This window comes from Colossoma macropomum, unplaced genomic scaffold, assembly GCF_904425465.1.
Source record: "Colossoma macropomum unplaced genomic scaffold, Colossoma_macropomum, whole genome shotgun sequence".
Lineage (NCBI taxonomy): Eukaryota > Metazoa > Chordata > Actinopteri > Characiformes > Serrasalmidae > Colossoma > Colossoma macropomum.
In genome coordinates, this window is record NW_023494786.1 from 16,757,824 (window position 1) to 16,785,205 (window position 27,382).

At 39.9% G+C, this 27,382-nt stretch overlaps 1 protein-coding gene across 8 annotated transcripts in view; it reads right to left on the reverse strand.

Moving 5' to 3' along the window:
- The window catches only part of msi2b (musashi RNA-binding protein 2b), a 297,108-nt gene that overhangs the window by 44,442 nt on the left and 225,284 nt on the right, over positions 1-27,382 (reverse strand). For all 8 annotated transcript variants that reach the window (XM_036562375.1, XM_036562390.1, XM_036562398.1 and 5 more), the window contains exons 9-10: positions 16,782-16,896; positions 6,893-6,967 (exon numbers count right to left, since the gene is read on the reverse strand). In XM_036562375.1, coding sequence (XP_036418268.1) covers positions 6,893-6,967; positions 16,782-16,896 — 190 coding nt within the window. The remainder of the gene's footprint in view (positions 1-6,892; positions 6,968-16,781; positions 16,897-27,382) is intronic.

Below are 27,382 nucleotides of genomic sequence, written 5' to 3' on the forward strand. Positions count from 1 at the left end.
GCTAATTTGGGTGAAGAGCAGGATGAGGTGGCACAGCTGCTGGAGAGGCGGCTGTTCACTTCTTTCCTCTCTTTTTCTCTTCCTTCTGCCTCAGTCTGTGGCTGGCAGGCCCAGCAGGGCGACGGGCTGCTATGATAACCTCACTCTCTCTCACTCAGTCTCTCTCTCTCCTTCTCTCTCCCTTCCATCTCTCCATTTCCTCCCTCCGCCTCTCGCTCCGAGAACGCCACAGAGACGTGCAGAGCTGCCGCTTTATTTGTTTGTTTGCGCTCCAATTTCCTGCGAGCCCCGGCGTGTTATCTGTCCGGCGGGCCGGCGGGAGGGGCCGACAGGGGCCTGTCCCTGACAGCCACTCTGTTTGCATAACTGATTGGGCCCTAATCAAAAGTGAAGCGCCAATTCCAGCCCTTCCCCCCCTCTCCACTCGTGTTGAGAGCGGGAGGGAATGGACGAGTGTGAGCTAAAAGACAGGGTTATTACGTGTCTCAGAGCGAGCTGGGCTGGGAAAGGCTGTGACCTTGACTACGCTGCATCCTTCAGCTCTCATCAGCACACACCGTGTCCAACGGTGGAAATCACGGCCGAGCACAGACGAGACAATTCAATGGCTGGAAATGGAGAGGAAAGGCCAGTTAATGTGAGACCAAATCAAAAGCTACATGTGAAGAAGGTAGAGCTATATTCTATAGGTATGATAAAATAAAGACACCAAATTTTAAATGGTTTGTGGGGTGAGGGGGCGTTGTATTGGGGAGGATTGTCCACTGGTTGTCGTGTTCTTTTTACCACTTTACCACAGGGCTTTTCGCACCAAGAAGAAAGTATCTACTGAAAGCTATATAAGAGATATATAAAATATATAAAAGAGATACAAAAAAATACGGGTGTAGAAGTGCACTGTTCAACAGCTATTCAACAGCAATCTTGGAATATTCAAGTCAATTATTTTGTTTTTTTTTAATCTAAATGTCTTGGTGCATTGTTTCTGGTGCCAATATCCCACTACTGTGTAAATCCTCTAGTCACATTTATGTATTCAGTGCATTTTTAACAGTATTCCCAAATGATAAAATAATTAAATTGAATTCAGTTATGGTGATGATGTTTGAGACTGAATCTTTTTCTTTTTCTTTTTTTAATCAAACTGAATTGCTATGGCGGCAGTGCCAGCTACCTGAGCTACCTGTGGCCCATGGCCACTAGGGGGCTCCCTAACAACTTCTGGTTTGTTACTGTACCATTATGTTGTTTAAGATGGTGGAATGAGGGGAAAAAACAACTGGCTAATCATGTCTCAAAAAAGAGCATTTGCATCTGGAGCTGAAAACAGAAAAGAAAAAGAGAAGACCAGAAAAAAGCTGAAAGTTAAAGATTAGTTTTGTTTTTTGTGTTAAAGTTCTGCCATATGTTTTGGCTTGTAGTTAGAAAACAAGAAGTAGTGGATCTGAGGTCTGTCTAACAAAGCAGGTTCAACTTAGAATTTCTGACTGAATTTCAGCTTCACAAAAATTAATAAACAGATATGGTTAACTCTCTTTACAACAGAGGTTCATAAATTTCTGTGTTAATCGGCTATAATCAATCCAAGTTTAGATACTCAAGCTGTGAATAATCCTCCAGCTCATGCATGTGAAAGTGTGGCATCAGTCAATTGTGTGAGTCACCAAAAAGGAAAAAACTCATATGACACAGAAGCATTTATAACAGTAACAAAGCAACGCTGTCACCACTGCTACCAGGGTTAGATTAAGATAAACTTAAAGTTAGCTGGGTAAGCAAGAAATACTGCATCGTGAGACAGACCCCTGGATCATGAATGTTCAGAAGACTGTCTGTAATTTATATTGTAACCTATCAAAACCCCAAAGAACATTCAATCATCAGCCATACACAAATTAACCAGTTATAAATGTATATAATTTAGACAGTTTGGTGTCGACAATGTTAATATTTAGCCTTTTATTTCAGGTAACGTCAACTAGCAAGGTGGGAAGGAGCAAAAAATCCTGCTTAGGGCCCCCAAAATCTAGTGTCAGACCTGTGTGGAGATAAGAGATTTACACCACTACAAGATTTTTGGTTTAAATAATAGGAAAACCCCCTTCTGATGACATATGTTGAAAATGCAAGGAACTGAAAAAGTTCTTTTTCTTAGCTGATGAATGCAGAAGGAATCTAACGTTATTACTAGAGAGCTGAATGTCCTACTGCTGTATAACTGTTGTAACTGTCCTCAAATCATCATTACAATAGAGAGAATGGATTACTCAAATGATAGAAATGACTAGTCAGTTGCGGAAGACAACAATGTAAAAGCTAAAGTTAGCATAGTTGCTAGCTATCTAGACATCCTATTTCAGTCTGGCTTCCTTCTATGGAGCAAAATTGTCTCTGGTATCCATTTCGTACTGAATAAAAGTAGCATTGCTGCTTTCTTCACAATTTAGTATGATGACTGAGAAAAGAGATACACTAATAATAGCTTGGTTGTATTTATTACTCTATAGCTCAGTGGCAAGGCTAGCAGTCAGAATTGGTTGACACTACAGGGATTCCCAATAGTTATGATAGCATGACATACTTGCATAATCCATGCTGGGTATTATCGTGAGAGAACATGAAAAAGGCATAAAATCTTCTAAATTCTGTCAAACTGATGATGGGTGAGTGATATGCTGCACTACAGAACACTGCATAACATGACAAATAACATACTAAACTTTAGTTGTAGGGCAGAATGCCCCATTAAACAAGAGTTACTTTCATGATTAAATCATCAAAATGTTCATTTAAAACTCATAGTGGAAAAGATTTGGCAGATATCCACCAATGACACAATAAAACCATTAGGTTTACTAGGTCTGACACAAGTAACTTCACAGGACTGAGGCAGAGTAACACTGTAAACACAAGTACACACACATGCACATAGGCTTACACATCCACACACAATGTTTGTGACCTGTTACAGAATCCAGTCACCTGTGTGGATTATGAGAAGTGCCTTAAGAAAATATTACATTCCCTCTATTCAACAGTCAATGTGAACCCTCACCACAAATGAGCTTCTTGTAAATTCCAGGTGCTACAAGTTGTCTGGAAAAAGCTCATTCACCCTATATGTTTAACACCAAGGTCAGTGACAATTTCAGAAATGGAAGAGATAAGGGGGCTTCTTGCCGGGTGGTGTGGGGAAGATAATTTTACAAGGAAAGCCATGGGATTAAATGAAAGTGAAAAGTGTCTCTTTCTGAGCTATGAAACCGCAGGTGACAACCATCTGGCTGGTGAGTCATAGATCAGCACAAGTAAAAGCTGAAAGACAAAGCAGTCTAAAGCACCGGTCAATGTGTTCTGCCCTCCGCAGTCAATGACATACACCTACATACATTTAATTCTCAAGTAGGACTTGGATACATGGGGAGATATTATTGTTACTGGGATAAATTATGTCACGGTACACTTTGAGTATATCATGAGTTTCACTGTGATGTGTCATAAAAAAGATTTAGATCAATTGCACTGTCCATAAACAACCTGAGCTGTAAGTGTATAAACTGTTTAGTAATAGTTAGCTGATTGGACATCAGTCCATCATGCCATTACTATTTCATCCTTTTTCTTCTTATTAAGTTTGTAAATGTTGACTTGTGGAAAATCATCGCACTGGCTTTCTTTTCTAGCCTTTTTAAATCTAGCACTACTGTTCTGATCATGCATTTTGTCCCTTCCAACTTGTTCGCAAAACTCAAAAAACATGAAATATTATGATGCATGTCATGTATTGTGAAAATGCCATATTGTCCACCCTTAAAGGAGCATACCAATTTTTCAAAATTTTTGCACAGGCTGTAAACAAAGTCAGGTGTGATGTGAAATGCTCCATTCTGACTGTGTCACAACAGCGGTCACAGGAACCAGACATCTGAAGTGTTTAAAGCCTCTAAAGGCTACAACACAGAAAGCATCTACTCAACATGTTTACAGATACACTGCCTGAAGCCTGACATTGTTTTATGCTAACATTATAATTATTAAGGTTTTGGCCTAAAGCGCATATGTTTGGATAAAAAATAAAAATGGCTATATTTGTGTTGTAGACATTGTGACTCCTGGTTCCTATCAGCACCACTGTAATGAAAAACTGAATAGGTATGTTTTTCTACACTGAATCATTGCACATTAAACCACTTGAATCACTTTGTTTAAATCTCAATGACTAAATTATGCAGAAATATTAAACTATCTGTGAAATGCATTTGAAAATGTGTGAGAGAGAGAAAGAGAGGGAGAATGAGGGAGAGGTGGAGAGAGAGAAACATTTAGACATTTTCTGCTGTTTCAAAACTTCAAATCAGATCAGATTGATTGTTTTGCTTGAGCAGTTGAAATGATAGGGTATGAGCAACACTGCCAAACTCTAAATGAGGGCTAGCTGCTGAAAAGGCTAACGCTAGGCTAGGACTAACTGCAAAAGAGAGAGAGGGGGAGAGAGAGAGGGAGAGAGAGGGGGAGAGAGAGGGAGACAGAAAGAAAGGGAGAGAGAGAGAGAGAGAGAGGGAGAAGGCCTTCACTGCCACTTTAATCCCCCACTCCAGGCTTAGTCACAGCAGAGCTTTCTCAAGTGCCTGCCAATTCACGCTCCCTCATTATCCCTTCCCTCTCTCATTTATCTATCCACCACAGCTCTGGAACATTCTGTTTCTACACCAGGTTCTTCGGAGACACTTGTTTGAGGTTTATTTGCACCCTGGTTTCAAAGCAAAACAGCCATGTGATGTCAAAGCAGAATCTGGTCAACTTTACTCTTAACTGTCATGTCAGCAAGTGTCCTTGTGAAATTACCCAAGAGATACAGTTGTATGAAAAGGTTTGAACACTCCTGGTCAAATCAAATGTTTTCTAACTGAAAATCAGTGAACACATTCTCGAGGAACCAACCTAACTAGAAGGGGCAAGTTTAAGTTTTACTATGAAATCCTAGGTGGTTGCTAAGGTGTTACTAGGATATTGCTATGTTATCCCAGGTGGTTGCTAAGGTGTTGCTAGGCCGATGCTATGGAATCCCATGTGGTTGGTAAGGTGTTGCTAAGGCTGTTGCTGTGGTATCCAGGGGGTTGGTAGGGTGTTGCTAAGCTATTGTTATGGTATCCAAGGTGGTTAACTCAGTTGTTGCTAGTCCATTTCACTATTCATTTCCTATGGCCATTTTTCAGCGTTTGAACAAGCACAAGTGCACTAATTCTGTACAGGATCTACAAACCTGCCTAGTTTTGTGTCAAAATAAGCATGGAATAATAAAACAAAGAACAGTGAAGCCAAGCCAACATAAAAATGGCATTTTTTTCTGCATTTTAAGGCATAATTTTTATTTATTTGCTAAAATTTACCATATTGTTAAATATATTGTTCTTTAAACAAAACAAAATACAAAATGTGCTAAAACTATTGCACAGGTCATATTTTATGTTTTTGTGATTTTAGTAAATAAATGATAACTGTGCATTAAAATGTGCAGAAGTGTGTTTTTCACAACCAACAAACTGACCCAGGGCACCTGAACTTTCGCATACTCTGACTGTAGCTGTTAGGTAGAGTAAGATGTGCCTAATCGACCTCGCTCAGTTTCTACTCTGAAAATCAGTGGAGTATAGCTGATAATGCCTTGGGATGTTGATTCATAGTCAAGTGTACTGTACTTGGCAGGACTATATCTGGTTCAAGTTCTTCTCGTCTCAAAGAAATGAGTCATGATACACATAATAAGGTTACTTAATCACATCAAATCATTTCAGACAAAAAGACTTGGCACCATTACTGTCCTGTCATAATCACTGTCATTTGAAGCATTTGCCAAGATTTGAATACAAAACAAAGGCAAAAACATGAATCATATGGCAGGCATTTGCGTGTCACCTTTTACAGCCTCTTGTTTCATCTGAACCTCTATTTTAACAGGCAGAGGCATTTAGTGCTAAAACAAAAAAGAAAGGTGGGTAAACTCTACACTTCAGTGGGCGCTCCATTTCATCACTCTGAAACAATGAACAATTATATACATAAACAAAGCATATTTTTCCACTTTAACTGCTATTACGTTATTAATTCATGTGAGCTCTACTGCAGTTTTCTATATTGCATTCACTAGTTTTTAATATTTAATTGACATCACGTTAGAATATCTTTTTGTTAAACTTCTATGACAGACCACTGATCGACACCAAAATTGTATCCCATTGAACCTACAATATATTTTCTAGCAATAAAGAGACCGCCCACCATTTATTTCATTTCCAGTCAAAATTGCTACAAAGAATAGGTTTTTCATGTTCAGGGTATAAAGTCAAAGTATAAAACGTGAAAAAACAATTTTTCGAAACAAAAAGTGGCATAGAAAATGTGTGTGTGTGTGTGTGTGTGTGTGTGTGTGTGTGAGAGATAGATCTCTAAAGATCAGTGCTTGAATGTATTTAATATGTGAACAAGGTGCCGCATGTACTAAAATAACTGTTCCATCCAATCTAGGAGGTACTGGCGGATTGTTATGACACAAATTAAGCCCTAACAACATCTCTGTTAGTGGTATGCTGTCTTTGTGTATACATGTGTACGGTTTCACAGCATGTGTCCTTAGTAGAAGCTAAGACCAGTGTGTGTGCGTATTTGTGCATAGGCTATACATGACTACAATCCCCACAAAACAGTTAACAGTCTGGAACTCCAGCAGGAGCTGGAGGTTTGTGTGTGTATGTATATGTTCAGCATGGGGTTCAGCAGGAGGCACAAGCAGGGTGTGTGAGGGGGTGTGTGTTTGCTGGGCAGCAGGGAGGCCATTACCAGACAGCAGCAGGAGAGAGAAGCCCCATACGGGGCTTAACAAGATGGAACTTACCAGGGAATTGGTAGCTGTAGCTCGGGGCGAAGCCAGTGTATCCTCGGCCATACGTCGCTACGATGTTTGGGTAACCTGAAGGGAAGAAACATCAAGCCTTGTGAGAAACTATCCTGACCACCCAAAGATTCCATGTTACACCAATAAAACAGTACGCAGCTTCAAGTGGGCACTAGTAAGGCTGTGTGAAATGGAGGAAATATCATATTGTGATTATACTGATACATATTGTGACTGCAATATGACTTTCAGCAGATCGTTGCTGTCATACCAAAACTCTGTATCCCCAAATGGTATGTTTACAGGAAGGGAAAAATCTGTTCTTAACTTTATTGTACCTTAATGCAGGGGTTCCCTAGATTTTTAACAAAGTGGACCAAACCACAGTGCACAAAACTTTGACGGACTGGTAGTGGAGGGGGCAGAGGAGAGTGGGGGTGCCACGAAGAACATGTTTAACCTATTTTTCTCTGTTGTCAAGGAATGCTTGGTGTCCAAATGCATCATTAGCATGGTAAGTACCGATGATTTTTGCAGCTATGCATCATACATATTTTAGACTGAATAACGCTTTTTTTCTTCTTCTTTTATCTTTGTCTTTGACCTGTTTGTTTCAAGCCTTAAATAAAACACAATTATAATAATATTAATTCATTAACTACATTAATAACAATAATAAATAAACACAAAATTTGAGCAGTCAAGCTAGTAACTCTTTCCCTGCTCAGTGCTGTATTGTTGCTGCCCGGTACCAAATGATCCATGACCTAGTACCAAAAGATCCACCGCATGGTACTGAAGGATCGATGGCCTGGTGCCAAACAATCCTGTTGGAATTCTGGGTGTTTAGGAACCTCTGTCTTAATATAATGAGAAGTCAATTTGGACCACTTCTATTGGTTGATTCATAATGAAACGTTCACACAATAAAGGACAGATGAAATTTTCAATTGGTTTAACAAGCTGCTAAGGTTTTAAAATTTGGGGAACATTTTGAGCAAAACTATTCACGTTCGTGAGATCAAATCACCCTGATTTATCAAACCGCTCATCTCGAAAGTCTGTGCTTGGTTTAAAACTCTCAAGGTACCCAATAAAAAAAATCTGTGATTGGTTAGGTTGGTTATTTGCATATTCTAGCCCTTTGTGATATTATCATATCAAAGGCCAATATCATGATAACAATTAACAAATGATACATCATGTCACCCTAACACACACACAACTGCACCTGCTCATCCACCCACACCAATTGCTCCTCTCCAACATGCACATTTTTACACTTTCTGGAACCCCTGTCTCCCACCCACACGCACACACACACACGTCCCAAATAGCTGCTAGATAAGAGATTATCAAGACTGGGGGGAGGCACACTCTGAGGTAATGAGCAGTATAAGTATCATAAGAAATGATAGCAGTTTTCTTCCCTGGAGCCAATCCTCTTTTCGGCTGGCGGTGAAAGGGGATGTGTTCGCTGCTGTCATCTCTCTCGCTCTCTCTCTCTCTCCCCCCACCTCCACTGTCATTGATCGATAACCTTTCTTTTATAGCCTGGGCTAATCGATCATGAAGGACACGACAGCGCGAGACAATGGCAAGCCGATAGTTGTGCCAGGACATGGCGGATTAGAGTCTTTCTGAGCCGCAGAGCCGCAGCCCCTCGCACGTTAATACTGCCTGAGTCCGACCGCAAGAACGGCAGGAATATGATCGAGTGATTGCAGAAGTCATTCCAAAGTGGAGTGAAAGACACAAGTAGCACGCCAGTGTGCTAGGTCAGAATTTACTCGCAATCTGTTTTTCTTTCCTTCTTTTTTTTCTACTGCCTCTTTGCTGAGGCAGAACTTCTAAATTAAGGTGATTTTGGGGTGCTGGTTGGATTCCTGGTGGCTCTTTCATTTTCTGAAATACGGTGACGGTTTTGTGGCGAAGAAAACAGCAAATCAGCAGTATTTGCAAGCCTGTCTCTGCTGGAACGCGTCCTGGTTGTGCTGTTAAAAAAAAAAAAGTGGGATGAGACCCAACACACATGCTCAAGTTGTCTTGCTGCCAGCGCTGAGGAACGGCCACTGCTCGTGCCTCCACGCTAAGCTGAGGGCCCACAGAGCCATTGTTCTTATTCTGTCACAATGCATTATTACAGCAAGCGCCCATACACTAATTATCTGGCCAGCCTTCAAAACAACAGCTGAAAACAGTTTACGTGAATGAATGCACCCCACCATATGTAGACCTAAATACCTCTGGGAACCTGAAGGCGTCGCATCATTCTAAACCTCTTGTCTGAAAATTTCTTATTAAGTTACTTTTCCTGCTTTTCTTTCTGCTAGAGCTGGGATCTCCACCACCTCCACGGCAAAGCCCTGAAAGATCTCAACGATATTGGCATTGGCTGCGCACAGCGAGAACCAAACATAAGAGATCACCAGTGGCTTATCCTTGGCTCGCAGCCACAAACGTGGGGTAGTTTTTTTTGTGTGCAGTGAAAACATACGCCACTCTATGTGAGGCCAGACATAACTCCGATCAATTTAGTTTGACAGCGGAAAGGCCGACTGGTGGAAAGTGCTCGGTGAAGAAATTGATCCTGTCAAAGTTCCTTTAGAGTGGTTCAGCATTTTAGTAGAGGCTTAACAGAAGTTGCTTTTACAGACTTTTTCCATCTTTGCTCAATATCTTTCAAAGGGATTTTTGTGTCACTTGTAGCTGAAAGCTACATGATCTGGGTTAAAATTAAAGAGTATCTTTGAAGAGACTGACTCAACCATATCACTAAGAGATACATCTATAAGTGAGTGCCTGACCTGGCCAAATGATAAAGGCTTACGTTTTCTGTTTTCTTCATTCTTTAATCTCAAACCTCTTTCGAAGCTCATCTTCCATCGATTGCTCATCCAAATAAACCTCTTAAGCAGCCATGCTATGAAAAAGATACCTCAGTGAATATCCTGGGCTAATCTATTATGCTGGCTTTCTGGTCTACAGCAAGATAGCCACCTTTACCTGCACCGTTTCCGTCTGCTGTATCATTTGTTTACAGAGCCCTGTCCTTTCTCCCCTGTGAATACAGCTGCACTGTGTACTCTCCTAAAGAGGAGCCAGATGCCCCAGTTAAATATACATGACATGGGCTTTTCCTGTGATATTTAAAGAGCTTACTATGAATGTAGTGTGCCAGGTCTGTATTGACAGTAGGGATTAATGTGGTGGCGGGGCCAGTGCCTGCGGGAACATGAGCAAAGTGAAGGCCTACACAAGGCCCTGCCCTGTCCTCATACACCACAGCTTACCACACTGCTACTGTTACACCACAGATACCACTATCGGTGGCTGACAGACTCGCTGGAGCAGACCTTAAGAAGGTAAAACAAAACATGCAGAGATTCCAGCTTCTAGCAAAAGGAAGCTGGAGCACAGCATCAGAAATAAGCAGAGGCCCCATATTTAACATTCCTGCCTCTTAAAACATAAGTCTGGTGGCTAAAATGCCCCAGAATAATGTTATAAATGTAATAAATCAATATGAATGAATGCTACTATTGCACTAAAATACTATCAACAGTTCGTTTTTCTGTCATGTGTTAGAGCAGAAAAACACTTAAGTATGCAATGCAGAGGGTATTTGAGGATCTATACTAAAAAAAAAACTCTGGACTAAGACGAAATTTAAAGTTATATTTTTGCCAGAGTTGCAAAATCATCTAAATTAATTATGTACAGCACTGCAAAAGTAATTTCCAGTCAAAACGCTCACCATGTAAAAGTTATTAATTTTGTAGGAGATATTTCTGAGAAGATCAGATATAAGATAATCCATTTAGATAAGAAAGAGGAAAGTTAAAGGACAATAAGAGAAAAAACAGGACTTCACAAAACTGGAGTACAAAAATTATTAAAAGATACAAAAAATGGGACTTCTGAGTACCGTGCAAAACCTGGTAGACCACCTAAACTCAGATAAACAGCACATAAATCTTTCATATTCGTGTTTCTGTCCATCCCTCCACTGTGAGAAGACAACCCAATACCATGGGTCTGAAAGGATGTGTAGCTGTCAAGAAGCCATTACTGAGAAAAGAAGAAAATACACAAAAAAGAAGCCAATGGTGTTCTCAGAACAATGGACTGGCCATCTCAGATCTTAACATCATTGAAAGTGTTTGGGATTATTTGGATTGTGAGAAGCAGAAAATGCAACCAACTTCTAAGACTGAACTTTGGTGGTGTGGAAAAATATCCCTGCAGGTTTTTTTTTTTAAAAACTGAAAGCAAGTTTTCCAAAAAGAATGGAAGCTGTAATAAAGGTGAAAAGTAGACAAAATAAATACCAGAAATTTATAATATATGCAGTTGTTGGAGCTTCTGTGTAATTTTCTGCTTTCTTTCATGAAACTGAAAAATTAATTGCACTTCATGGCCATTTTAACTGGAAAGTAATCAAGTAATCAGGGTGGTCTCTCATATTTGTACATTACTGTACATTTTAAAATGACATAGGTGTCATAAATAAGCCCCTTTAAATATAAAATGCCCCTGGATTTCAGTCAGTAAGCCAATAATTGCACTTTAAAAAAATGACTTCCTACCTTGAGTTCACAAACTATATGCACACAGTACCAAAAAGCTGGGCACAGTTAATCATAGTTTTTTTTCTTTACATTTCCTATTTTAGTATATTAGTGATTACATCAACAACACAAAGTAATACATATCAAATTATGCAGTGATCAGAATTAAAATGGTTATATTTTATATTGTTCAAAGTAGCCTCCTTTTGTCACAATGCAGATTTGGACACTGTTGGCGTTCTCTCAAGCAGCTTCATGAGGAGCCAATAAGGATGTTTTTCCAACAGGCCTGAAAAAGTTCCACATACGCTGAGCACTTACTGGCTGCTGTAAACTACTTTACAGGGTTCTTCAAAAATGTTCGTTTTGGAAATAAACTTATACACAGACACAAACTTCACTAATTCTATTTGTCTTAGAAACATTTTTTAGAGAAGTATTTAAGCAAAAGCTTTCAGACTAAATTATCTTTAGGATAACATGAATAACATACACTCAGCCAAGTGTGTACAAGCTTTTAAAAGAGAATTCCACTGATTTCTTTTTTTCAAAATTTCTCAGATAATTTCTTTCATAATTTATAATTTAATTATAAGTCATTAGAAATGATAATTCAATCGTAACGAGTCCAAATCTTTCTCCGGGGTAGTGACAGGAACTAGATATTTAATGCCTTGAAGCTACCTAGAGAAATTTTGTACCCACAAATATGTTGTCTGATGCCTGAGATGTTGTATTATGATAGCTTTAAGATGAAGTTTTGGCCTAAAATGTATTTTTGAAACTCATTCATACTGAAGAGATGCATGAAAGGTGTTACCTGCATAAGGCAAAACATTACAATTTTACCACTTTTTTACCATTATTAACATTATATATAAAAACCTACAGATGTCACAGATTCACTGGTCATTTTGGATAGTAAAAAATCTGAGTAAGTTACTCTACAATGAACCGTTTTACATCAAACCACTCTGAATGACTTGGTTTACATCTCAGTAATTGAATGATGCTGGACAAATTGGTGGAAATTTAACTGGTACTGTGTATTGAGGGTATGAAGCTTGCACATATGTGCATAGCAGTATATACACCCACTTGGCAAAAAATACCCAGCCTCTTTATCAAAGCCCTGTATTTCATAAAAACAACAGGTCCCTTGTCTGAACCTCAACGCTGGACTTGGATGAGCTGCGAGAGACGCAGCCTCAGCTAGCCTTCTGCTAACAGGTAAGCATACAGGCTCTGTGTTCCTGTCACAACCTCACTGAGCGAGGATGAGACTGAACACGGCGAGGAGACACCAGAGACAGAAAGAGAAGGCCAGGGACAGCGAAGAAGACTCATTAAGCTCTGTCGCCAGTGCGGTGAGCACCGTCTACCCTCCGTCTCCTGGCAACAAGGTAAATAAAGGCTGTCACTTAATCTGGCCCACTGGCATCGGCCTCACCCTCTTATTTGCGTTATTAATATGCATGCTAATGTGCCCATTTTATGGCTCAACAGTTCGGATTCACTTTAAAATCAATTATCCATCTGGTAAAGCCGCACTTTGCGCAGGCTGAGATGTGTATTAATTTCAGCAAACATACATGAGGCTTAACACAATAAAGATAAATGGCTCGATTAGGTGTGGTAAACACGAGCGCTCCGAGTGCAGCTCTAATGAGATTTTGCCACATAAGGAATTACAGTTCCTTGAATAATGAGCCTTGTTGATTTTTGTATGCAAATTACCAAAAGGAATGTTTCGCTGTCCTGCTTTTCCAATTTCATTTAGATAAGAGTGTGTTCGTGAGCGAATGAGCTCACACACTCTTAACCCACTCTCTTCTTCGCTTCCCCCCACTTCATTCATTTCCATCTCCTTCATTCATTCTGTTTGTTCAACACTGGCACACTGATCTGCTATGAAATCCTAATAAGGTCATGACATGGTGTACGCCAAAGAATTTCATCAGTCAAGTGTCGATGCTGCTGGAAATCTGAGACCGGGTACCGTTATAAGCACACAGCATCAAGTAAAATCATTAAAAGATCATGAAAAATTCTGTGGCAAAAAGTAAATAAGAGTCACTAATTAATATTAGCCTTAAAACATCCCGTTTCTCTTCTAAGTCATTGATGGAATTTCCACAGAGACACTGAGAAGAAGGGACATTTGAAAAGTACCCTAACTAAACTTGTTATCTTCCTTCTGAAATGGTAGTTTTAAGTATTTTAGTAACAAAATACAGTGTAATATTCTAAAATCCACTCTTTATTTGTATATTGTTTTTGTCCTTTTTGGCCTTCAGCCCACAAATATTGCACTCTGGCACTGCAAGAAAAAAAGTCTGTGTGCACCTTGTCTAAATATTCATATTGTCTCAAAAATAAAGCCTTCCAAATGGCTCTTTTGTGATATATTTCTAGGTTCAAAAAGGTTCTTCAAACTCACATACATCATCATCATCTTTTGGTGAAGTTTTGTTGATTTTTTGTAAGTGAAAATAAACACCTCCTGTACAGGGAACAAACTGAAATCTTGCATTTTTCAGAAAATTTTAGTGCACAATGTCTATTTAATTGCTGGGCTTAACGTATTACAGAAGAATAAAACAAAGAACGTAAAAAGTGTCATAACTTTTGCACAGGCCACATATTTTGCTATATTCAGTAAATAAAAAACAATTGTGAAATAAAATGTGCAAAAGTGTGTTCTCTGTTGAGAATGTGTACGTACTTTCACTTAGAAAAATCATCAAAATGTAATTTGAGCTGGCACCCCAAACCTCTGCATACATCTGTATGTCCACATTTTTGCTCTATCTATTTTTGCATTGTGAGTAGGTCAGAGTGAAAATGTGACCCATCTGGGAGGCACCGAGGACTGGTTTTTGAACCACTGCACCACAGAACCGTCAAATTGTGTAAATTGGGTCTTATGGGCCTCAGTGCAAAAAAAAATCAAAAAAACTATGGGCACATCAATAAAAAATTACTCTAATTAAAATTTAATTAAACTGACAATGTATTCCTTTTTCTTTTTTACTTGCTAAAAAAGTTGATGCTCTAAAGGCACGGCACTCCACCCACTAGCATCTAGCATTAACCTAAATGTGTACATTAGACTACCTATTTAAAGGTTATAAATAATAAATATATCATGCTGCAGGCGGTGAAGGCTCTGTCTGAGAGTGGTTATCACGGATAGGATGCATTATGAATAAGAGGGTGATAAATAGATGTCAGTGCTGTCTGTGTAGTATTGATGGAAGCTAACTGAGGTATAAAAATTGGATTATTCTCCAAGTCATAGGTTTACAGTTGTGTCAGTATCTATGAGGGGTCCAATAAAGATTTTAGAAGGCCTGGTTACCCTGCACCATGGGTCCTAGTGTGACTGCTCTCCCAGCAACAGTACGCTTTTGGAACCATCCACTGAAAGGTTCTTCAGGGAGCCAAAAGTGGTTCTTCTATTGCATTGCTCCTAAACTTTAGGATTGTATGGGAAAGTTTAGTCTGTTTAGCCTGATGTGGACACTGGAACTTCATACTAATGAAATGATGCAGTCATTTAACATTAGTTCCATCCTTCTCCCTGAGAACTCGAGTGGCGAGTGTTGGGACTGGTGGGTTGTGGGCTAGGGGTCTGGTGGGGATGGTGCTAGCCAAGCTGGCTGGAATATCAATAACATATTTCATGCCGGCCCGGCGAGAATGCTTCATCAAGCCAAATTACGGCCGGGACGTCCTCTCCTGCAGCTTCCCCCCATTAGTCGTCATTCGCATTCTGCACCAGGCATCAAACGATTTATTTGCTTCAGTTACTTTCAGCAGCCGATCAATCTCACAGTCATTATCTCTTGTCACTGGAGCTGGGTGGGGATAGAGGAAGAGATGCTGGGTGTGTGTGTTGGTGTGTGTGTGTGTGTGTGTTGGGGGTGGGAGATAGGGGGGTTCATGTCTGGAGCTGCATGTCCTGTCCTCGGAACAAACGTCAAATGTGCAGAAAAAACGTGAAGCAAGCTTAGCGTATGTCGAGAGGGTGGCTGTGTGTGACGGGTTTGAAAGCGAGCAAGAGAGGAAGAGGAAGAGAAAGAGAGGGCGAGAGAGAGAGAGAGAGAGAGAGAGAGAGAGAGAGAGAGAGAGAGAGAGAGGGTGAGAGAGGTAGAGAGAGAGAGCCTACATGCATGTGTGGGAACACATTTCCACGTTATTCCTGAGTGAGGCTCCCATCAGAAATGCTAAGGGATTTCAAACTGGCAAGACGACAGTGGAGTTGCCAGCCGAGCGTGGTAGCATTAACTCTAAAGCAGAGCCAGTGTCAGCGCTGCCACTCTCAGCTCCGTCTCTGAGGAACACTTTCCCTCCTCTGCTGCCATCCCCCCATCCACCTCTTCCAACCCTGCCATACACCGCCTTGTTCTTCGCGTGTAAAGTGATGAACTTAACCTTTTCCAGTACATCAAACCCCAGCACTGGTTGCAGAGATCTTTATCACAGTACAATGTTTGTGCTTTAAGTTCAGTTCTTGGTCATAATATCAAAATAGTTCCATTTAAGAGTAGATTACCTATACAATGTTGATATAAATCATATTTCAGAGGACATAATTAAATATTGATCCAGTTCCACAATGTCCCTGACAGGCAACTCGTAACACAGTTTTTATACAGCCATAGAAACTCATGATACAAGAAATATGACAGTGTTTGAACTACAGGAGCTAAAGGAAATTATATTCAAGCAGTTACTCATTACTGCAAGTGCAACTTGATGTATGGTTAAAGGCGTATGCCACCAATTTTTCAAAACATTAAATGGTTTTTGTGGAGTTTGTGGCATCTAAAATGCAAATATATAAATATAGCCCCTTTTATTTTTCTCTTAAAACCACCAGTGAACCTACACGTCTTCTGTATTTTTTGTGGTCTGTTGATGAAGGAAAAACAGTGCTATGTCTTAAATAAATAAATAAATAAATAAACCGCTGACTACTTTGCCTGTATTTTTCTATAAAACAGAGCATTTCACAGTTGACCACTCTGAATGACTTTGTTTACTTCTTAACTATTTAATTCTGCAGACATACTGAAAATCAGTGAAACTTATCTTGTTAACAACTAATGTAACGTCTATTTTTGTTGGTCCATTGTTAAGAAGCAATCTAAAGGACAGCTAATGAGTTCAAATGGTGTTTAAAAATGAATACGCACAAGGTTTATATATCACAAGGTTTTCTTACGACAGCGATGATAAGCTAAAGTGAGCATTAGGACAGGTCATCATGAGTGTTAGAGTCAATGTGAGTGTGATATGGAGAGTTTTCTTACTCAGCATGCCCATTCCTAGCATGAAGGCGTCCATGGTGTAGGGCAAACCCCTGGCTCGCCCTCGCGTCCCCGGAGGAAACATCACCTCCTTGGGTTGGGCCTTCTTACATTCTACCTGTGAACAGACAGCACAGGAACTGTCAGGCAAAGAACATGTGCAGCTGTAGACTTGATGCCTTCTGCTCCAGTGGTTTCCAATCCTAGTGCTGGAATAGCCCTGTCTAGGATTGAGCAACATGAAGATATACTGTTACTGTGATCAATGACAACAATTTTTTTGTGTGTATTTTGGGTACTGTTAGTACTTCTGGAACACTGAACACCTGCTTTTTTAATTACTGTCAACATAAAGATTTTGGCAAACTATTTCATACACTTCAGTCACCTTCCAAAATATTTCCAAAAACTGCATTAAAAGCAGTTTATACTTTCCTTTTTCTCTGTCCAAGAAGAACAATAATACAGAACACACACTAGGGTTGAGCTTAAGCAAAAGACATACTAAACAAACCCTTACAAACAGCTCAGCAGATAGCAAACAGGCCTTCAGGAGTTAGACTTTAAGTTTAGTTACTTGCTGAAAGATCAACTGAAAAACTTTAAATATACAAAGTAAAATCATGCTACATGAATGTCATATCAGCTTTAAATGAAGGTCTATAAACATATTAAATCCTCTTTGGGAAACAGCACTGTTAGTTTGCTAACATAACATTGTCAATCCCATATGGGTGCTAGCAGAAATTAGCTTTACGTTACCAGGGTTAAATGCACAAACAGACAAAAACAATCAGGAGTTCTTTGATTTCATTATTTGAAACTGATCTAAGACAGTGACCATAATTAACTCCCTCTTGCATTCCAAAATTGAACATTTCAAACTTTACCAAACTTTACCGTACACAGGGTTAATTTGCAGTTTTTTTTTATGACTGTGACATTTAATATAAGTTTTAGTTATATTTAATATATGAGGTAGTTATAAGTAAGGTACTCTGATTCGCTGGAGTAAATTAGTGTTAAGTAAGATGTCTAAGACAACACCAAATAAAGTGTAATTCCAAAAAGATGGTTAGGGGGCAGTATAAAAATATTTCAACTTCACAGTTCAGTTTAGGCACTTCTCACTGCATATGTTGCACTGAAATGAAAGATAATGCAGATAATCACAGACTTGCTTCTAGTTTAAGATGTTCAGTAAGAAAAGAAAACTGTGCTGGACCTTTAAAAAGATGTACAGTAGGAAAACACAAAAATATTCATGACCAGGACCAGGACCAGAACACTGGAGCCACTGCTGTACTGTGACGATTACAGAAGAACAGTTTTCTAGAGTTTTCATGCGTTTAGGTCTGACCCATCGACCCAGCGTGACACTGAGGATGAAAACATTCTTTCTGCAGACTGTGGATCAGTCGTTTCCGAAATGAAAGCACAACAAAAGAAAATGAAACAAACTCCCTGTTGCGTCTGTGGAATTGCAGCATTTATATTCCTCAGATGGTACGATGGGGCCCCAATGGCTCCACAATGCTAACAGTGACTTTATGTGTGTGCCTGTTTGCCGAGGCATGCCATGCAGTGTCTCCAGGCAAAAGTTTTTTTTTTCTTCCTTTTTTTTTCCCTGAGAAATGTTCCCATCTTTCTCTCCGTCTCGCTGCTCTCGTCTGGTCCTCATCACCGAAGCAATTCCACCCGGGGCGCTTTCTTCTCTCACAACACCCCTCCACCACAACCCCTCCGCCTGAGCCCACCACCATCTCACGCTCGTTTCCCTGCCGAGCTGATTGACATTTCGCCCTCCTCCTCAATGCACAGCTAAGTGTCTGAGAGCCAAACAACACAAGGCATGCCGACGCGCCAAACGTAAACAGTGGCGTCAAGATGCAGCACCATGCGGACTTGGATACACACCGGAATGGAGCCAGAATGCCTCTGTTGCTTTCTGACTTATGTAACCTATACATCAACCCAAAACATGCACATATTGTGCAGAACGTGGGCTGCCACTATACTGCAATGGGGCTCATCCATCTGAGAGAGTGAGGTAAGCCCTTATTTAACCCCATTGGGGTTGAAACAGACAAGGAGACAGAGTGTACACATCCTGCTTGCATATCGTCGCTACCCAATGGAAAACATGTATCTCCATTTTTTTGTGATTTTTACTTTTCTGCCTCATTTGAACATGGCAGCTGCCCTTTACACTGTGCGCAAATTTCATGATGATTGGACCAATAGAAATGCTCAAAAACTGCTTAGAATAAAAACTCTTTCCATTAACTTACATTGAAAGTAAAGTACATTTTTGCCCTCTCCTGTGAAGTTACTGTTTTGGACAGAGACAACGTACAAGGCTGAGAATGAGCACAGGAATGTGCAGTACCATTCAAAAGTTTGGATGCAAACATAGAGCTATTTTCCTTATTTTTACTATTTTACACATTACAGAATAGTAGGTGTGACTCAGGGGTGTGCCTAGGCCCTGGGTATGGGGCTATAGCTCTGGGTCTTTGTTCACTAAGCTTTTAAAAAACAGATATGCAAATTTTAATACCAAACAGAAAAACAGATGCTTAAAAACAAGTGGAAGTGGAAGCTTTCATTAATCATTTTTGCCAGACTGCATCAAAGATCCCTTTGTTTTCAGCATCACCCCATAAAGTAAGGTAAGATTTTTTTGAATGATTTTTTTCTAGCTGCAATGTGGTGGAAATTCAATCAAATATTTCAGTAATGAGGCTGTTAATGTTTATTTGCTGTGCTAGGAAAGTAACAGTCTCGACCTCAGACAGCCTACCCATGCTCTATAGTTGGTCATGCTGCATTTCAGTTTAAAGGCCTGTGTTACACTGAAACTGGTGGGCACTGAAACATGTGACCCTAAAGTGACTGTTATTAGGTTGGTTGTAACACACTTTTGTGGATTCGTGTCATATTTAGTAGAAAACAACAAGAGTAACAGATGTACCATCTTGCTTAGCATCGGCGCTTAATGATACTTTTTTTGTTGAATGCAGCAAAAATTGGTCGGTTGTACTTGTGTGATTCTGTTGATGTCAGATTCTTAGCTAGTTATTCAGGTCTGTTGGTTAAGTACAGAAACAAAAAAGCAACACTGTACTGAATGTACTTGTTGGAATAATAAATAGAGTAATAATAATTGATGTATATTAATGCACAGCGTCAACAGAATAGTAGTAATAGAGAAATGCCCCTGATTCATTCTGATTCTGATTATATGAACACTTTATAAGTCAACATATCATCTCAGGCTGAGTTCCAGGTCTTTGCACAGTTGAGGCACAGCCCTGGTGTATCTATGAGTGAAATTTAAGACATCTGTCCTAGGGGCTGCGATTGTTATTGCCTAATTTTGTACTATTATAGAAATTGTTAGACATTTTATATATCTGAGCCAAACCAATCTGTGTACTATATAATAAGAGCTCTGTTAGGTAAGACATTAAAATTAAAATGAATTTCGACCTTGGAACCAAAAGTTGTATGGGTACACCCCTAACAGACCTACTGTACAATTTAACAATCAGCATTAAAAAGTGATAACCATGATCAGATCAGGACATTGCATGTTTATACATGTCCTTTTCAAATGTAGCCACTGCATTAGATCTCTTTCCCTCCCACAACATTTACATTCAATAAATACTATGCGAGGCTAGAATGGTGCCGGTGCAAAGTATGTATATACAGACTATGCTGCTCTTGCTTTTTTGCATTTCTATTTGCAGCGCACTCTCACTTGTTCTAACAAACCGTACTAACAGTGCGATCACACAGGGGTTCGCTTTAATCAAACAAAAACCTGCAAGGTGTGAAAACACCTTAAAAAACATATATTCAGTCAGGTGTGTCCATACTTGCTGCATGTTTTTGTCAGCTTTTCCCTCACTCAGGGTGGTATTAGGTGTAGGGCGTCCTGTGGACAGCAGAAAGTGGCTGTTGAGTCCCGTGCTGTCCACCCCTCAGAGGGGTTCTGCTTGGCAGAGTAGGCAGCCTGCTCTGGGCATGTCCACCCGCACGTCTGTCTGCATTACAGACGCATGTCTGCCTCTCACTGGAGCTGCTGCTACACTGACTCACTCGCTCTGTCTCACTGCGTGCTCTCCCTCTCTCTCTCCCTGTCTGAAACAGATTTTAAATACAATGTCGCAATTTGTTCTCCATGCTCTGCTTGCTGCCACTGTGGACTGGTGCTCTGTTCTCTCCTCTCTGTTTCGTAGCTGACAAACCATAGAAGACACAGCAGAGCAATTTTCTTCTCCAACCCACGCTCCAGCTAAACCTTCAAAATCTGGGTGTAGTTTTGCTATATTAATGCATTTGTGAAAATGTGAATTTCTGGCTCCGTCTGAATTAACAGGCTTGAATTTCACCTACAGAAAAGGACAAAATGAACACACATCCTGAATGGTTAGATTTAATTCGATTTGCTAAGTGTTGTTTATATGCGATGATCCTGTAGTGACAATCCTGCACCATTGTGGGCCAAGAAAAGCGGAGAAATCATATGACGCCAGACGTCCTAATCCAATTGCAGAACAAGTATGTTATCAAGTGCCAACAAACACCCAAAGTGCTCCTCTCTCTTACAAACACAACATGCCTTAATTAAACAATGAATCTGAGGAGAGTGTGAAAGCACGCGTATGAGTAGAGTGTGACGCGTGTAATTATGTCAGTATGTGGTTTCGGCGACGAAGGCTTGTGCTCTCGGTGTGTTGCTAATAGGCGCAGAAAGGCCTTGCTTCTGATCTGCCAGCCATCAATGGGCCGTTAAGAGCCATGACTGCTGTTCCACATTATTACTTAACTAATTAGCCAACTGGCTGAGGCAGGCCACTGATGAGCTCCTTCACTTGTTAATGAAAATATGAGGCCTGCGGCTAATGACCTGCGAGCTCAGGGCTGGGCTGCAAACAGGCCGGAGAACGGGGGGAGGAGAGATAGAGGGGTGGAGAGGAAAGCGAGAGAGACCGAGAGAGAGACGGGGGGATAATGAGGGAACTCCTGGAATTTGTGTTGGATTATGCGTGCAGGCAGAAGAAGGGTATTAAAGAATGTCTAGCAAAGGACACACCATGCTAACAACATAACATCTTTAACTGTGAAACGTTTCATTTATTATGATCCTAATTTTACATCACAGAAAACCACATTTTCCTCACTTTGAATGTAAACAGTGTTAAAAGTTTCAAAACATACCATTCACATGCCCATATATGGAATTAAGCTGCAAAAACAGTGTGTTTTGAATTCAGTCGTTTTGTAATGTCATAAAACCCAACATATTCACATTTATATTTGCCTATTCAACCTAAAGCAGTTCAGCCCCACCCGTTCGCACGAAGTCATATGGAGGGTTTCAGCCCAGACTAAGTTTCGAATGAAGCAAAATACAATGCAGCCAATCAGTACAGAGGTCATTTACATATATCAGTCTTAAAGGCACAGTAATAAAGACATGCTGTTTAAAGCTGGACTGCTGCCTCACTATTTTCTTTGTGGGGGGTGGAGCAAAAGTCAGGTGAGTACAGGTGGTACTGATATGAGGTGGTTTTCGAGGGAATTATTAATTCGGTAAATGGTTGAAGTTAGCTGGGCAACTAGTTTGTTTTTTCAGTGACAAGCAACATTACGTTGACTGAAAAGCTGTTTCTCTGTTTAGTATAGCATGTCACAGCTCACCTTCTTGTTTTCTATTGGCTGACACTTTCAAGGTTTCCAATTTTGCAGGGTCAAAGTTCACCTAGCTGAACTCGGCATTAAGCAAAATTTAGCGCTTTTTTTTTATAAGAGTCGCTACATAACATTGAGTTTCCAGACTGAAGTGCCATGCTACTAAGCTGGACGTTTCTGTAGCTAATTATAATGAGGAAGGCTGGAAGTGATACAGAATGTGCTTCCATTTAAGCATTAGCTCAACTGCATGACAGAAAAAAAGCACCCAGTCAATCCTAACAAAGTGAGCTGTCACATGCATACAAAATAAATATCATTTGAAATCAATAACAAACACTTAATAGGTGTTTTGACAAAAACTGATCTACAAGTTCTTATTTTGTTGAACGGGAATTTTGCAGACATTCAGTAAAGTTTGTCCAACAAAGCAATAGTTGCTACAAAAGAACACATTTGTTGTTGGAGCATTGATAGATCAGTTACACTGATTATACATTCAGCGACAAAACATCAGAAATTCAGCTAGAAAGCAATGCTCATGAATTAAAGGGCATAATCCAATCTAAGAGCTTCTGTGATAGATACTGACCAACTTCAGTTCACGTTAATAAAAGTCTACGTTTACAGTTGAAGAAAAGTTGCGAGATATGGGCAGATCAAGACACAGAAAGCATTCTGCTGTTGCTAGCTTTGACATTCCTTAGGAGCCTGAGGCAAGTGTAGAAAAATGTGCTTTTTGGCTTGAAAAGAGAAAGACCTGCCTCTTTGGATCTCCTTTCCAATCTGGAGTGAAGTACAGGTTCTTGGACACGTTTGACACGACTCCAGACGGTACCAAAACTTTTGTAAAAGAACTACTGGAATGGTAGGCATGAATGATAAGCATGAGCACTTCCTTTTTCTCTGCTTACAAATCATCTAATCATCTAAAGATGCTCTTTCATGACTCTACCACACGCATACTAATATCTAATGCTGCTGGGTGGGAGCCTAATGTCTAATACTAAGCCATGCCTGGCCTTCCATCTCTCTATTAACTAAGGGACTCAGGAAATCAGCATGAGGAGCTAAATATCTACAGTATGTAGAAATTTCAAAAGCAGACAGGATAACAGCCAGAAAGCGAGAGCAGGGAGTGTTCAGTAAGAGCACTAATTGTCAGGAAATGAAGGGTGCAAGTGCAGCTGTGCTGTAATGGAACAAATGTGGCCATTAGAGGCTGTGTCCTCAGCAGCGGGCTGGAGTGAACAGACCGAGGTGTGAGACAGGACAGCAGGGGATCGATCAGTTCAAGAGAACACACATACACACACTCTCACACACACAGCTTATTAGCTGGCTGGTTAGGGATGGATTAGATCCAATCTGCTAATCTGCTGCTGCCAACGAAGCGACCTTCTGACAAGTGATGTCACTTGCACTAAAACTGCTGGCTATCTGTTTGACTTTGAGAGGAGGTGAGAGGATACCGCAAGGGAACTCTTTCTGAAAAACAACGTGCTGTTTCGAACTGTTTATTTGGGTCAGCACTGCAAAGACACCTAATGCATAAACGATTTCATTTAAATATACCTGCAAGCGGCAATTAAGGAGTCCAAGCATCTCAAATTCAGAAGTCTACCTACAGGTGTCAACATTATCTCTGCAGGATCTATGATTCGACAAAAGAGACACGATGACTACAAGATTTGGTTTCAACACGTACATGTTTTGCTGTAGCATAACTTTGGGTTGAACATTACAGGGGCTTAACTTTGGGTTCAGCATTGGCAGGGTTGAACAAGAGCTTCTATGGAGGTACATGGATATGAGGCCATGGAAATGAAACTGCAGAAGCTATTAAACCACTTCTGGAAATAGTAAAAAATATAACTATAATCTCACCACAAGAATTCCAACCTAAACATGCAATATTTTATTGGTTGGTCTAACACAGTTAGCGAACCAACACTCTTCTCAAGTGAAAAAGAAGGGAATATTTAAGCTCGTTAGATAAATCCAACCACAGTCAGTTATTTTGACTGACTGACAGTGGCACGTTTGTATGACTTAAAATGAAACCTATTATCTTACCATTTGCACCCCTTCTGATTGCTCAGGTCAGCTTCATTTAAATTTTAATTTCAGCTATTAGCATGAGGCACTATAACCACAGATAATGCTAACAATGTTAACTAACATTAGTCTCAGCCTCAGACAGAGAGATATGTGCCAGTAGTCAACAGTCTACACAGTGTTTCGTGCTGTAGGCTACCAAATACTTTACATTAAGCTTTTATTTTTTAAACAGAACATGTCAAAATCTGCACTAAACACATCAAAAGGCTCACCATCACTCATAGCAATTAGTTTAATATGATGTGCTTCAGCGTCAGAAAATGTTTAGCTCCTGTTTCCTGCTCTGGAGGCAATTATTTTTTTAAAAACAGGGCAGGGTCAGCAAAAATACTTTAACAAGTATTTATTATATCAGTATTAGCAATAGTGATACATTTGCTCCTTTGCTTCATTAACAAATAATAATAATCATAGTTAATTATATAGTTAATTAAACCCCAGAAATGCTCTGCAGGGTGTGATAAATAACAGGTGTTGAGTTTGAAAACCCAATGGCTGCACTAGACGCATGGGCCTATCAGCTTGACAAATTAAAAGCAATAGGAGAAGAAGATACAGAAAGAGAAGGAGATGAAGATAAAGAGGGAAGATGAAGCAGAAGACGAAAAAGAAGGCTGACAACAGAAACAACAACAGGCTTAAATTGGCTGGCAATTGACTGTGTTTACTGTACTCAAGCAAACCTCTTCAAGGCAGCCAAACACAGATGTATCTGAAAGTTCCAAAAAAGTTTGCAGTCTGGAATGCTCAGACTGAGTAGTCCATTCTGAAAATAAAATAAAATAAAATAAATCTCCTTAATCGCCAAAGTGGGAGGCATCAACATTTTGCTCCTTCAAGCACATTTGCCTCTTTTAGCAAGCGAGACAGAAAAAAACACTTCTCAGAGCAACTAGAAAGGCAGCGCTTCAGAAGACTGATTCACTCATTCCGACTCTTTTCTACTCTGAGAATTGCAGCGCGGCAAAACACACCAGCTGCCTGCCTCGCTCCTGAGAACCGGGGGATCAAATAATGCCCGACATGAAAGGCACTTAACCAACCCCCATAAATAAACATGCCTTCTAGAAAGGCAGACCTGCGCAAGAAGGACACCTTCACCGGCCCTGCTGGGCTGAGATTGTCACAATGACGGAGTTAGGATTCCTGGCAGCTGCCCACATATTGTGGAGCGCTGTCTGAGAAATCAGTCTCATTTCCTCCAGAAGAATAGCTGTGGAGCGTTTCGAAAAGACAGACGGAGAGGCAAATGGACCAGACCTCCTCATACGTCTATTCTGCGTCTGTGTTCTTGTACAGGTAAGGTGCGTTTTATGGTGAAAATCGATATGTAACTGAACTCACAGGCAAATAAAATCAGATCAGATTAACAAAGAGTGTTGAATGTTCTGCAGTTCTACTAAGACTCCACCACCTGACTATACAGGAACGACTTTATAATGGGGGCTAATGATATAATAATGACCCCTGCACCATAGACATGCACATACATACAATTTCTGGGACAATATCAATGACTAATAATTAACATGCTGTTTTGGCCAACACCAATACTTGACTTTTTGTTTTTGATATAAAACAATTATATATATATATATATATATATATATATATATATATATATATCTAGATATCACTTATCATATACATCTAAAGAGCAAAAGAGCATATGCAACTCTTTATAGAAGATACCAAACAAAGCGTATTTCCAACAATCCCTGCAATATCTGTAAAACTGCACCCGGCACATTTCTGCACATTTTCTGGGACGGTCCTAAAGTACTGCATTTATGGATTTTACAGTGAATCAGCTCCAAACTAATTTATTTGAGCATTTCGTTGTCACCTCATCTATGTCTGTTGTGCGATGATTTAGATTCTCCTTTTTCTTTGAATTTATTTGCTTTGATGAAAGATAAATAAATAAATAAATACATAAGTAAACGTTTTCCAGAATTTTGAATCACCCCATAACTTTTGCTCATAAAGTTCTGTATAGGTGCAGTGAGACAAATAAGTAAGTATCCAACGTGTCAACATTTTCTTTTTTTTTAATTAAACAGCTACTCACATGAAATTCAGACCAGACTGGTATTAACCGAATGAAAATACACAGCTAAAGCAATTGTAACAGTCCAATCCATAAAGAGCTGTGTGCAATAGCTTATAAAATCTGACTCACATATCTCACAGGCTTAACAAAGCCAACCAGTCAACTATTGGTGACAGAGAATTCAAGAACTCTAGGGAAACTTGAAGAGAACTCTGATTATTCAATGGTATTTTTTTTTATTTTGTGTAGTTTTTGCTTGTGCTTTGTAATGTTTATCTCTGATGCGTTTGTTTTCTATATCTTTGGTTTGTGTGTCCCCTAAACATTGCTTGTTTTTCCGAGGGAAAAAAGAAACCAATCTTGTAACAAATCTAGTCTGAGACAGCACAATCACGTGATGTGATGTTGTTAGCGCATGTAGTTCTTTCTGTGAGGCAGAGGAGTGTTTGTGTAGTCTGAGCATGACAGCCTACATTTAGATGCTCATTTCTCAAAATGTATATAATTCAATCACTGAGATGTAAACAGTCATTCAGTGGTTTGGTGTGAAACGGTTCAGTGTAGACAAACTTACAGACTCAGATTTCTTCACAGTATTGGTGATAGGAACCAGGGGGTCACAATGTCTATGCATAAATTTAACCTTTATACTTACTATCTAATACCACTAATGAACCCACATATATCTGGGTCTGTATGTAATGCTAAAAAACGGTAAAACAGATGC